Raw genomic sequence first — 15,641 nt, forward strand, 5'->3', positions numbered from 1 at the left:
TTCAAGTTACAAATCTACAGTGACCGAAAGAAAGAAAAACACATTTCATCGTTGTCGTATAGTGTATATTTTATTATTATTTATTATTCTTACAATTTGCATAAACCCGTCGAGTTGATGCAACAATAGTCATTGAATTAACAGGTGTCTTTTAGAACGTGGTACATTTAAGATATGTTGTTTGCATGATTTTTATATTGGATGAATTATCAAAATTATCAAAAATATTTTTTTAAATAAATTGTAGTGCTTCATTATACTTGGGTTCGGAAATTGAAATATAACTGGACAACATGGTGGTTTATATTTCTGTTATTTTGTAGGAAACGAATAGACAAATTTTAAATTTTAAATGAATACGTACTATGTATACAACGGTACTAAAATACGTCTTATCTTTCTCATCGGTGGGAGGTATGATGTTTTTTTCTTATAGATCCTTGAAGTACTTAATATTATTTAATTTTGAATTCAATGAAATAGTTAGAATCTTTTCGAATTGAAATGTTGCAAAAGACCGCCAGGGCGAAAATAAAGGTAAATATGAACCTGGGTCACGCACTAGGTGTTGAGTAACGGTTTGACACGGTGCACCGACGGTAGTTCTATTACTGGAAGAGAGCAGGTACCCGTATACCTACCCCTGCGACGTGTTGTACACTGCTATTTTATGATGTTAATGAATCAATGACATTTATGTTGATGATGATTTGCCATTCACTCCGAAGTTTGCTGACGTTCCATACGATAGCATGCGGATGATGGCTTGGTCTGTGTGGCGATCGGGGTTCACTGGCGCGCCCCGGCCATGGTGGTGGTCGTTCCCTTGGCGGCCCCCGGCCCACCGGCCACGATGGACGCGGAGCTGCTGAACTGCGACAGCTGAATCGAACCGCTGCCGGTCGCGGCGTTCCTAGTGGACGTGCTGTGCGTGCGCGCACTACTGGTGCGACAGCTGTGCATATTGGGGTGGCAGGACGATGAGAAGCTCGGGTATCGGTGAGTGTCGCGTAACCCGAACGTCCGGACGAAACGTTTGCGTGCGGACTCGGGCGCCCGCGCCAGCAACAGGTTCATCACGGACCGTTTCCAGCAGAATATGAAAAACACGAACACGCCGCGCAGCGAGTTCACCGCGTCGGTCGCGTACCAGTAGTACGGGGGCACCTGGACCGCCCACGAGATCACTTCGAACACGAAGGTGACACCCATCAGACAAAACAGCTTCAGGTACAGCGACAGCCTGCGAAAGACAACGAGAAAACGCGGTCAGAACAGATCGTCGTTAACGTTGGTGCACCGCACCGTGAACGTTCAAGTCTCTCCCTCCGTCCCACCTCTAACCCTTTTACACCTGTCCGCATACGATTCCACCCTAGCTGTGCGGTCCATGAATCAAACATGTGTACTTAGGGTGAATGTATGTTCCCACACGAAATGTAGCATTTAAAATCATTTTTGGGTGCATCTTCGTAAATTCCAACACAAAAAAAAATATACCGGTACATAACTTCCAACAGGAATAAAAATTATAACGAAAACAAATTTCATTCGAACTTAGGACTGACAACGTATTCGGCGTGATTAAAATGTGTTTGCTTTGTGTTTTGTAAAAAATCTAATCCAATTTTTAATCGAATCTTGTCTGAATTAAAATGTTTGTATTTTATAGTCATTCACATATTGTACGTGTTTAATATGATTATTGTGTGTATAATTTTATAATTATTATGATAATTATAATTGTATAAATTAAATTTCAAATGACTTATTTTGATGAAACCTCAAACTTTTAACATGATTATACTGTGTTATTTGTTCTAAGATGTATTCTCATATTTGGTTGTATAGGAGATGTTGTTTATTTTGTTTATTGTCAGAGGTCCATTGATAGCTGATGTTTTTATTTTAATATATGTATTATAGTATTTGTATAAAACAATGTTTGATAGAAATCAAAAAGCATTTGTAATAAGCAGTGCTTGACTTGACTAAATTAAAGAAGGGGGACTCTATTTACTTTAAAAAAAAGAACGTCCCCAAAACTGGCTGAGCATTATGATTATAGCGTAATAATAGTAGGGGACGCTAAAATTTCTGAAAATTAGTTGGGGTACTCCTTCCCTCTGCGTCCCCACTCAAGTCGAGCACTGGTAGTAAGAATTCCACAAGAACTAACCATAGTCCAAATATTATAGGGGAAATTCCTCTATGTTATTTGTCACTTAATAATCGCAAAGTTCGTTTATTTTATTATTATCAGGGTTTCCGGACATAAAGCATGTATTTTTTGGTTCGTGTAGGAATTTATGTAGCGGTATATTTTTTTTGTTTATGCAGTTACATATGCAATTAGGTGTGGATGCAAGGGGGACTATGGGTGCTGAAACTCCCCCGCTAGCTATTGGGTAGAACCATATCGGACGTAGGGTTCTTAAAATATTATAAAAATTAGGCGTAAGAAAGAATTAGTGCAAATCGACATGCGCAGCGATTTATGGCAGAAACTGACTTCACTAGACCCTCTTTTTTCATTTCTAGACCTGCACCTGTATGCAAATGTTTACCTACTATACTTCGTGTGGAAAATTACCATCTCTCTGTACTTATACTACATACGTCACCGCTGACGCCCATTATGGTAGCTCGTCCACTTTAAACGCTCCAACCCAGTAATTTCGTTTGAATATTAAACGTTAAATATCCGTTTGTTTTTAAAATATATTTTAACAATACAGTTTGAACCATAGGCCATTTATAGTTGTTTGATAATAATGCTGATAATGATTCGTAAAACATAACTGGTCGAAAATATATTCGAATGTATGCCCCTGCACTAAGGAGTTTAAGATTAACTACAAGCCTACAATAATGTAATTTGTTTGTATGTGTTACATGATGTTTAATTAATATCTGAGTAAGACTGTCAAATTTTAGGTACGGGTTGGGTAAAAAACAATAAATATCCCGGTTTGAGTGCTGGTGGCATTTTAGTAAACCGAGTCACCGTCTAGGTTCGATAGTAATTACACTGGTTTTTGGTAGGCACTTTAATTTAGTGGCGTCAGTTTAAAAACTGTCTAACGCTATAATTCATATTGATATAATACGCAGTTTGAAGCATAAGAAACCTTTTTCCCCCTCGGTGCAGCTGCTCGAAATCATTAAAAACCAGTCCCATAGAATATATTATTTTCAGCTGTCGGCAGCAATGGAATGTTGATCCTCTCCGGGGAGGCTTATTCTTTTCTTCTTTTTAATGCGTTTCAATTTCCAGAAATTTCTGTTATGTATATAACACTCCGAAAACGTTAAAAACCGGTCTACTCGTATGGGAAAATATCACGCACATATACGTACGTACGTCGCACGCACACACACGTAGATACATATACACACATCACTTACAAACAAACACGCACACACACACATATCCACATCCACATCTACACCCACACACAAAATAACGCGTCGATAAAACGATACGAAAAAACGAACAAAATTAAATCTTATTCTCAGTAAAATGGTTATACCTTTTTATATCATCACAAAATAATAACAAATAATATGGTAACAAAAATGGTACGATATAGCGAGAAAACTACCTTTTTTTGAACTATTTCACATAATATTATCAATAACCTATAATAATAGGTTTTTCGGTACAATCAAAAGAAATATCAACTTTTATTTTCTATTTATCAAAACTTTATTTATACTTTTTTATAGTTTCTGAAAAGTTATTGAGGACATTCAAAAAGAAATTGTTCGTAAATAATTTATAAAGTTTGGCCTATTTTCGGAATACTTAATTTACTAAATTCACTAGTATGACGTAAAAAAAAAATAATGGAAATGATTAGAAAACATAACGCGACAAAAACTGTCGTTGGGATAAAATATATAAATATAGCCGTATGAATACCGAGTATATAATGGTCAATAACCCCATGTATAAATCCAGAATCTTAATTAAAGTTTAGTTGATACAATCATGTATCATACACACATAATAGTTTATATCTAAACAAAACTACTTTTTTTGTCTAATATCTATGCTAGGCCGGTTGTGTACTTAATAGTTTCAAATATTTTTTTTCCATTATAGAGAAAGCGCTCTTGAAGATTTTTAAAAAAAAAAATAACCATGTTTTTTCAATACTAAAACTTGAAGAAATTAAACGATGAAAATTTCATATGTAATTTCGTATTAAATATTACTAAACCCCTATCAATAGGTCATATTCGTAATAATTATTAGCTCCTAAAAGCCATGATTTATCGTTGTAGATAACTATTTATGTCTGTCACATGTTTGTGGTTGTATAAAAGATTAAATAGTTTTTTAAGCAACGTATTTCATTACCAGATTCCCATAAAATTAATACGAATTATAAGTTGTAATTAAATAACGGAATTGCCAATTTTCTGACTTAATTAACGAAATTAATTATTGGCTTATCATTGAGTTATAAAAACTTAAAATTAAATATTATAAAAATAATTGAAAAATTGGTAAAATAATAAATAAATTTTTCTATTTCCTGTGTATATTTCTGTTCTGTTTTCTTTCTACTATAAATCCGACCGGCCTTATAGCATTGTATAAATCGAAATATTTTTATTAATGTTAAAATTCATATTACCTTATTTTATTTTGATTAGTTTGGCGATTCAATACTTTTGATGTGTCCCTGCGGATGAAAACGATTCTAAATGCAGTGAACAGGAACAATAAGAAATTTGTTAACAGAAGGATCCCGATTGGTAAATAAAAAAATACGCCTACTGACGGCTTGTCTGTAAAAAAAAAAAAAACAAAATAAAACAAAATAAGTTAGTAAGAAATGGCTGATTGATTTAAAATAATTGTTATATAAATTAAACACACATCATATCGTGGTGGGATCTGTATGAAACAGACCACAAAACATCTGACAGCGCTTTTGTAAATTTGTTTTGCCACAGTAAATATTCTTGATTCCTTTTTATTTTCCATAATGATTTTTGATTTAACTTTTAAAATACTGATATTAGAATAAAATGTAATTTAATAATTGAAAATTAAAAGAGCTGAGACTTGGGTGTATATAAACCGCGAGCTCGGAGTTAGTTACTTGGAATGGCGTAAAGATGCACTCACTACTTGCTTTGATGTACACGACTGAATGTAGTACCCCTACTCTTATAGGCTTTATATATGGCACGCCGAGCCAAGGGAGAACTCTTTATCCAGCAGTAGGAGTGATGAATTTATTTTTATATTTATAAAAGAAGTATCATTATTTATTCCGATAGGAATTTTAGCAAAAGTAATAATAATAATAAAAGGTTATCAATTCCTCGGCTCATTTTTAATATTCGTTATGTACGTTTAAAAATGATGTAGTACTATAAAACACAATGTTGTGTTGTATTATTAACATGAAAAAGTATGTAATGGTACTTTTTTAATTTTTTTTTTTTTTTTTATAAAATAAAAGAGCGTTTTTAAAATTAACACAACAGTATACTTAATTAAACATTCATTTCAATGTGATTTATTATCGCTTAACTATTACTCACTTGAAAACCAACAACCTTTACGACCAAAATTGGGTTTAATATCCAAGCAATCACCAAATATTTCGGTGAACTCAGCTAAAGCCGTTAGTACTGTGATTCCAATGCTACATCCCCACGCATATATCGAATAAATTATATATTTTTTCTTCTCGTTTTCGATTTTATTCGAGTACAGCAGTAATCGGAATCCACTACAATCAAATATTGGTTTAATTCAACAATATTGTTATCGTTATACGATTTTACTAACCTAAACGTCCACGCAATATCGGCGCACATAACGTTGAGCCAGAAAAATGCGGCGAGGAACGAGAACTGTATGAGAAAACCTGAAAATAAAAATGACGAAATGATTAATCGACAAACATATATGATGTTATTAATTCACGCTATATCATTGATTGATTATTAACAGTTTCTGTAATCTATGATCATATTAATTAAATTATTTTATTAAAAAAACAAAAACGAATTTGATAGGTACCTAAAAATGTAATTTTATTAAAGTAACCTAACTTTATACTTCATATTTCAATGAGCGTAGGTATAAAATAAATGTATTGAATACCCAATATATTTATTTACAATAGACTTTTCGTGTGACAATGTATACTGTAGGTATTGAAATTATACGACGATTGTTTACCTAAATCATCATGTGGTACCTAATTGTGTTTTAGATTGTGTATATTATATTGACGTGTAAGTAGCCATTGCCACGGTCTATTGTAATGCAATTACAGTACAATTAATGAAAGTCGATCAACACATACGTGTGCGCAAATATAAAAATTATTTCACCAATAGACGTGTATTATTTCGAGTACCATTCATTGAATAACAGGAAATGTGGGATGCATACGAATTGCGCGTCTCTAGACAAAAATAAAACGTTGCGGCCAGTAACGCAACAAAGATTTGTTTTCAGATGTGGCGAAGTGGGTATATTTGAAAAAAAATTAATTTAGGAAGGTTTTTATTATGAAAAACAGCATAAGAATAAGTTAACTTCATATTTAGTGGGATTTACAACCCTCAACCCCCCTAGTTGTACCACTGGTTAACCAGATTAAAGTGCGTTGTTTTTTCACGGCATGTTCAGCCACGCCGCCCGCAACAACAATTCTGATTCTATTTTAATATTTATTTGGTGATAGATAAACGATATAATCGTATATTTATTGTAAATAGTTGGGTCTTTGTTTTGCCGTTAAGTTTATCGACGCATTACTTGCAAGTATAGAACATGCATATTAACATCGGTAACATCGGTACTATGACAACGTTTGTTTTACAATGGAAAATCGTGAAATTACTAAAACGTTTAGTGAAAAAAAATAAACTATTACACATTACAAATGGGCGCGGAATTTTTTTTTTCCGAACATTTTCAAAATTATATTGTTCAGAGGTGAACGTATTCAAAAGAAAATAAATGTTAAAAACATTTATTGACATGTAGCTGTTCAATATTGTCACGTGTTATTTTTCTATACATCTGTAAGATAGTTAAATTATATATTCTTTTAAATAAATTATCAGCTTAATAAATCATTCAAAATAATACACATATTTTAAACCGCACTGTAATTTTTTTTTTTTTTAATGACCGTTTTTGGTAGATAAAATTGGAAAGAAAAATATTATATAATTTTCAATGATTATTTGGGACACAAGTCGAAACTATCGTGTTGTTAGAAAACCGTGCACACAATTCGAACCCGTTGTTGAGAACCCAAAAGTCGAACAAAATATAATTTTTGGACATAATTTGAATGCGCCTGGGATTTGGTATACCCTGTTATATCCTTATTATTGAATTTCATCCATAACCTAACTGTGCATATTAAACCGATGATTCGAAAGTGCGTACGTTGTATTTCATTTCCTTAGGCGTTTTTCTTTTCACCAATAATATTAATTAAAACAATGCGTATTGAATTTGAGTTTTCAACCATAATCTGTAATTATTTTCATGACCAACCAGTTGTTTTGCACTAATTTGTAAAGTTTTTAATGGCACACTAAAAAATATCAAATTTATATAATCGAACATTCTGATAACGTGTTAAGTGTATAATTACATTGTGATCAATACGTACATCGTGTCACATCATACGACAAAAATCATAAATCAGAAATGTTACTATCGAACTATCGATATTATCGGAGTTCAATAAAATTTATCGAATTGTACTGTTTTGACTTTTTTAGAATCTTAATGCTTTAGTTATTTACATTTTTTATTGCAATGAAATCATGTTTAACGATAAAATATGAATACATGAGTAATTATTTTAATACAATAGCTGTTTTAATAGCTGAAAATATTTAAGTCGAATATTATACAAATTATCATTTCATGCAAAGACTGACCTTATCACACTCCATTGATACTGTATAGATTATAATTTTATCATTTCGTTATAAGTAATAAACTCAAATAAAATATTATACCGATTTTTATTAATAAGTTGCAAGAAACAATTTTTTATTTTTTTTATTTGTTTTATTATACTTAATAAGTTTCGAATTCAAAAAAAAAAAAAAAAAGCACAAACAATGGTTAATATTCGCTTCTTAAGTGTATTTAGTTGACGAAACAGTAGTTCGGCTACTGTACTTATTAATGAGCATATCATTTCCCTAACATTTTCATAATAGGAATGGAATACGCGTGACCTTGAACATTCACTATTCTGTTCTATGGTACGTGATCTATTACGAAAAGAGTATTTGGTCAATGTGCACAAATGTATAAAATGTGTATAATTTATTCATAATACTACATTTTAGTTTGTCGTTAAAACAATACTCTTTAGCTGGTTGTACAGCAGTTATCTTTATTAATGAGCATACTATTTGCGTATACAACTACAATATTGACAAACAACGATGATAAATAATTGGATATTCTTAACCGTGCTATAATAAATATTATTCTTGTGTAATTTAGCTTGTGTAATAAATGTTAATTTATTGAATTTCACATTCTATTCGTCGTTTACCATTCGTTATTATTTCACCAGTATGCAAATTTAACCATTTTAAGACTTGTTTGTAAATACAAAATAGGTTTGGTTTTGTGACATTTAAATATTATAGTTTCTAGTATTTATAACGTGTGTGGGCCATTTAATTTTTTTCATGTAATATATTTTACAGTCTTAATGCTGAACAGTTGTTTTTAATAGTTAAAAATTAAAAACCTTTCGAATCAAGGATAAGTTATTACGAAACGAAAATATTCGATACCATCGAACTATTATGAATTAAAAAAAACTGTAGGCATGACGCCTTGGAAGTCTATATAAAATAAATTAGTTGTTGGTCGGCTTTACGTAACAATCTTGTAGATCTCACAAGTCACCAAAATCTGTTTCTATGTGAATAAACTCTTACGCTTCTATAGAAATGCTTACATTGTAGAACATGTTTAAAGGACGGTTATAAATAATATTAAAATAGACCCGTCTGATTGGTATAACGCTATTCGTTAAGAATTATGTAAGTCGTTTAATTCTATTGCATTTTAAAAACTATTATTAATATTTATTTTTTTCTTATGCACACATTCAGTATGAATTTCATGGTTATTATGTGATTCTCGACATTTTATCGCAATTTTGGTAAAACATAATACTGTAAGAACAAAAAAAAAAAAATGATAATAAATAATTTACGATTTCCTAAATCCCGATTAATAAATTATAAGAGACTAATAGACCTATGGCCAGTATTGTACATAGATAATCAACTAATTATCTACATATGCTAATAGATATTATTTAAATATTTATCTGATTAATAGATAAAATATAACTACATTTATTTAAATAAAAAAACAGATCATTGGAAAAAGTTACATTTGTAAAATGGTTATTTTTCTATGATTGAAAAAATTAAGTATTAATCATGATTTATTTAGTTTAAATTAAATAAATTTAAATGCATATCATACATACATCTATTTAATATGATATAAGTATAACATACATAATATAATTTTTTAGTGAAAATGTATTTTATTTTTTGTTTTTACAATATATGTTTTATTTGTTAATTTATTTTTAATACAAAATATCACATCTAAACTTACAAAGTAGTAACATGCATTTCGATTAAAAATTTAAATGTATGAAATTATAATCACATAATGAAACTGTTAATCATATTTTGAATAAAATGTTTTAATACATATAAATTCAAATACTTTTTTGATAACGTTAATGACGAAATAACGAACTTCGTCTACATCATTAACATTTTATTAACCTACATCTAATCTTGGTCGAGGCGATTATTTTATTAAGTCAATATTACAAATTTTTTATAATCAAATTATAAATATTATATACAATGAACGACGCAGCAGAAAACGTTAGAACATTGTATTTGATTTAAATATCATTTATAATTAGATGACTATTAATATTTTTTTTTTTATGCGTTCTAGATTCAAAGATGCGGTCGTACTTGTAGAATGTATCGCGTTAAACACTCTACTTTAAGGTAATGTGAAAACAAACCAACGTTTGATTGCTGATAAACGGACGAAAATATTCATTTGTGGTACTAGACCATTGAATTTTGTTAAAGATGTTCGATTTAGAAAATTGTTAAACCTCATACCCAAAATATTAGCCGAATAAAGATTTCAGTATTAAACGGAGTACTGGGTAAGGACCGAGTAAAAATGCAGTGCTAACCGGGTACCGAGTAAGGGTCAAATCTTAATTATGACATTGAGTATTCGATATTTATGCATACGGTTATTGAGTAATTGTCGGGTACCCGGAACATCTCTACATTTTTTAACAAACGGGTATGATAAAAAACGTCAATTTAATCTCGCGTAAAATGCATGGACAATTTTTTTTCCCCGTCTTTACGAAAAGGAACCGTGCGCAATGTTGCCGTGTGCTCGTGAGTAAGTTTTGTTGAATTTTTTTAATTTTTTTATCCCTCCGTCGCAAAAATGGACGGACACTGCGATAATATCATGCAATATCGATTCTAAACGTAGGTCGAAAAAGAAAAAAAAAAGGCTCCGATCGCCGTATAAGATTACCTGCGAAGATGCAGGCGCCCGTGTTGAACGCATGGCGGACCAGCGTGGTGGCGGCCAGCGTGGCGTACGACACGAACAGGCATACGGTGTGCGCGATCAGGTTGCCCGAGTGGACGGTGACGCGGAGCTCGGGCAGCACGGCGTATATGAGCAGCGTGGCGGCCAGGAACGCGGTGCCCACAACGAAGTACGTGCCGTACAGTATCTCCCGGAACTCGAGCGGCCCGTCGATGTCGGCCGCGGCGGTGTCGAGTCCGGTCGCTTTCGCGGCGGCACCGCCGTCCAACCGGCATGCCAGCAAGGCGTCCGTATACGTGGGCGGCGTGCCGGCGGCCACGGGCGTGTCCGGCACCACGTTCATCGCGTCCACGCAGTACTCGTCGCGCTCGATGGGCACCAGGCCCTCGTCCACCTGCACGCGGCCGTCCGGCAGCAACCCGTAGTCCAACGGGCCGCGGTCGCTGCGCGACTTGTTCAGCAAGTACCAGTTCCGGCCTCCGCAGTCCGGCGGCTTCATGCCGAAGAAGTAGAAGTCTTTACCTGTCGGACACGGGACGTAACGATTACAATGCGCGTTCGTTCCGCCGGCAATCGTAGGCGTGAAAGGGTTGACGTTGCCGGTAAGAATACGCCTTTCGGTTTCTGTTTATTTTTTTTTATATTTATTTTTTGTCTCCGAACATTGTAATGCGTTTAACTGACGGGCGTGCGTTCACGAACATTCGAGTGAATAGAACTTTAATTTTAAACCGAAATATTATTTAGAATCGGAGAACTTATTATTTCGTTATTATTATTTTACTCATCCGTAACATGTATAAAATTCATTAAGTAATAATAATAGTAATGTAAATAACAAGAGTACATTCGAAGCTTATAAATTATAAAAATCTATATCAGTATATTAATATTAGTATAGACCTGAAATGTTTATTCCATGATGAAACGATCGCATTCGTTCGTTACCTATAATTTAACATACGTATTTATATTTTGTGAACCCGATGCGTTTGGTTATGAAAAGTTTTCGGATGGGGTTGAACCGCACAGGTGTGCATCTAAACTGCGTATTTCGTATGTGACGCGTGTTACAAGAACTAATTCTTATCGAGATGCACTCACGTGTCAATTGCGTCCCGTTAGCGGCCTTCAGGTGTATGGCCGCGTTGGCGTTAGCCACGGACAGCGACCTCCTGCACCCGAGTACCTTGTTCTTCTGGTATTCGAGCATGTATCCCTTGGCGCAGCACTTCGGCACGCACGTGATCCGTGAGCACGGCCGGCATACCAACGCCACGTACGTGTACGTGAGAACCGCGGTGGCAGACAAGTTGGCGGCCGGGGCGGCGGTCGCGACGTTGTGGCGATGGTCGTCCTTCTTACGGCCGCCGGGAAACGTAATATTGTCCAGCAGGGACACGCGGTCGATGCAATACTCGGCGCTGGAGAACGTCAACCGTTGGTGGCTGCCGGTCGTCCGATTCTCCTGGCCGAAAATGATCAGCCGCCCGTCGTCCAGCACGGCCACGTCGTCGTCGATTATCGTCACCTCACGTTCCATCGCGTTGCACGGCATCCGACCGTCCGCGTCGAACGACACCAGATCCGGCTTGAACGCCATGGACAGGTTCGAAGCCCTCAGAAACTCCATTTCGTACGGTACCCACCTATAGCGGACGAGCACAGTACTATGATTTACGCGTAACGAGCAGGGACAACCGGTGGGTGCGATGTAAAGTTAGTAGCGCACATGGGATTTTTTTTTCAGGAGAGGTTTTGCCAATAATAATTTACTATAATAATTAATGTTGTACCTAATGTTACATTAATGTTAACCCTATGCAAACACATTGTTAAACGTTGTACAAAAACCATATATATTATTTATATTTTTACTTGGAAAATATGTACATGATATTCTTTGTTGTTTTTCTGTATACTTATAATTTTTTAATTTATTATGAACATTTAATATAAAGTCAACGAAAACTAAATGAAAATTGTAAAAATTGTTATATTAGAATAATGTATGCATTAATAGTATAATTTTATAAATATAATTCCAATCTTGTTTGTAAAATCGAGTGTAAAACTTAGTTAGGTAAGGTTAAAATTTAATGATGGAACACATTTCCGAACGGAAGGGGGGTTATGATCTTTTAACTCCCCCTGTGTAAAGTCATTTGTATCATTCGTCCATAGACGAAACGTCACTACGAGTGGTGGATTTAAGGAGCGAGCCAGATGGGCCTAATACGATTAGGTATATTTACGAGAGAATACAAATAATAATTCAATTATCTTGAAATATTATAGAACTTTATTTTATAAATTCTAAAAAAAAATAAAAATGTAATAATAAGAACGTAGAATATTGTGTCTAATATTACCGCATCTAGTGAGTTGATGAATTTTTTGTTTAAATACTTAACATTGATGGTACCTTTACGTATATATACATGTTTATTTATACTCGTGTATTGATCAAAATAATTTATGCATTTCAATATTTACCCATCCAAGTCAATAATTCTTTATTCTATTCAGGCTCCTCTTAATTTAGAATACGTAGGAAGAATCGCTAGCGCCTCTTGTAAACTTAGAAAAAACCGCTTTTTTACCAATTAAAAATTTGATGTGATGATATTTTTATAACCTTTAATTTTACTAATTATTTTTAAGTACAATCTATTATTTTTTTTATTTTTTTTGTGAAATTTCCTTGATGAATTTCTTTGTGCCCTTTTCATAATTTCATCATAAAATTCACACATAATGTATAAAATTAAATAAAATCTACATTTTTCAAAAAATATTACGGAATAATTTAATAAATAATAAAGGTTGAATAAAAATACGAATTTTACAAAATATTGTGCTCTCTGCAATTCGCACTCCTGCCATAGGCACAGTTTGTCAAACAGCAACACCACTGTAAGAAATAGACGAAGATACACAGATATTTGTTTTTCATGTAAATTAGTTAATTTATATCTTGTCCAGAACTAATACAGCTTATACACTTTTATGATCCTCAATTTCATTTGCGTTTTTTTCCTCCATTTTAAATTCCTTTTTATAGCACATCATGAAGTATTAATAATCCAATTGATCGAATAGCCAGAGAATGCAATTATTTGAAAACTTTTGATTGTGTAATTTTAATTCTTGTTTTTCATTCACTTGATGTGTATTATTGAATTTATCTTTTATATATTATTTTGTAAATTTAATTATATTATTACGTTATTTTATCTATACTACTAATGTACTTTTTTATGTCTTATTCTAAACATGTTTTTATGAATTTAATAATTGTGTCACTATACTTGAGCACACATGGGCGTTTACTCAATAAATAAATAATTTTAATTACAATTATTGACTCCATTGAATTTTTATTGTCAGAAAATTGGAAAGTATTTTAAAAAATAATTTAAAACCGGTTTTTTATCGGTGAATTGGAAGTCAGTGAATGAGCTATGACAGGTTGGTAATCAAAACAAATGTTCCAAGCAAACATTCATAAAAAATCAATATAACGGACTATGTATTTGGAAAAGTGAATTTAATAATACACTCGTATAATATGATAATCGATTTTGAATATTTTTAATATATTTTTTATTTTTTCATTTTAATTCCAAAACACGTAATAATAGTATTGCTAAAGTAACAGTTTCATAAGCACGGTCATATATATGCCTGTATAATATAGTATTAAAAGTTATATATAAGAAATAAAGTTATATAATATGGAATATAATAATATGGAACGTTATAATATACATATGAAAATAATTTCCATGTGTTAAATTTTTATTGATTTCATAAATTATTACGATTATTTCGAAATGAAAGAAAAACTATCAACGAAACTATCTTTTTTAACGACCTGTTGATTATCAATAGTTTAATGATGTAAATTAACTATATATTATCTATGTGAACTGTAGATCTAATTTATATAGGTATTTTATAGTATAATATTAATATTTTTAAACATGTGTTATTTTTTGATATTCACTTTTTTTTACAAAATTTATTTGAATAACACTATATATAATTTATCTTTGACTGTAGAATGTCAGTAAGACAAGTATGTTTTATCTCCTATTTATATCGACAAGTCAACCTCTACAGGATATAATAATACTTATTTAGAGTGTTTAAACATCGGATATATGGTATATATGTATATATGTATATCTATACATTCTATGAAGTATACCGCAGACAATAACCCAAAAATAGTGAAAATGTCACGTAGATAAATTATCCATGTTCCAAAGTAATGAAATATATATATATACTCGTATATAGACCTAAATCATATCGTACTGAAATTATTTTTCGAAGCATGTGTATTGTATTATTTTATTTTATTTCTTTTTTTTTCCTTTTTACAATAACTATTTGAATAGGGAGAATATGGGTCTGATGTTGACAATGAAGTTTTGGTAAGACCAATAAATAATAAGTTCTATCTCCTGTTAACTGAAACATCTGCTTATATAACATTTAAAATGTTCAAACATTCCGATGTAAGGTACGTTCTGTTAAGTGTCCCGTAGAGAATAATCCCAAAAATATTTAAAATGCTACGCAGATGTTATAATAAAACATCATTTATAACCTAGTGATGGTATATGCTTTCTTTTATTAAGACGATACAATATATACCATTCAATAGAGTGTTATAAATTCATGAAAACCGACCCCATAATTTCTGTCGGTTGTACTGGAAAAAAAAATTTAAAAGATTTAAATCCACAATATACACATTTAGCAGCCGAATTGAAAACTACATGTCTGTTTCCTTATTTGTATATAAAATGTAATTATTTTTATACCAACTACAACCCATTCGATATGGTTACGGGTTCAGTAATAAATCTACAGCAAAAAAAAAAAAAATGAATTCATGATTTCCGAAGTTCATTTTTATTTTTTAACAGCAAATATCTTTGGAATTGTAAAATAAGATTAAATCATTGCAAACGCA

General features: G+C 32.4%; 1 protein-coding gene across 11 annotated transcripts in view; it reads right to left on the reverse strand.

Moving 5' to 3' along the window:
• Positions 1-8: 8 nt before the first annotated feature.
• LOC112683303 (G-protein coupled receptor Mth-like) overlaps positions 9-15,641 on the reverse strand; it is a 43,401-nt gene continuing 27,768 nt past the window's right edge. For all 11 annotated transcript variants that reach the window (XM_025554273.1, XM_025554269.1, XM_025554267.1 and 8 more), the window contains 6 exons: positions 11,759-12,303; positions 10,637-11,176; positions 5,816-5,894; positions 5,566-5,756; positions 4,647-4,800; positions 9-1,243 (listed from right to left, as the gene is read on the reverse strand). In XM_025554273.1, the coding sequence (XP_025410058.1) occupies positions 790-1,243; positions 4,647-4,800; positions 5,566-5,756; positions 5,816-5,894; positions 10,637-11,176; positions 11,759-12,303 (1,963 nt within the window). In that variant the 3' untranslated portion in view covers positions 9-789. The remainder of the gene's footprint in view (positions 1,244-4,646; positions 4,801-5,565; positions 5,757-5,815; positions 5,895-10,636; positions 11,177-11,758; positions 12,304-15,641) is intronic.

Source organism: Sipha flava, unplaced genomic scaffold (genome assembly GCF_003268045.1).
Source record: "Sipha flava isolate LNK unplaced genomic scaffold, YSA_version1 223_pilon_pilon, whole genome shotgun sequence".
Lineage (NCBI taxonomy): Eukaryota > Metazoa > Arthropoda > Insecta > Hemiptera > Aphididae > Sipha > Sipha flava.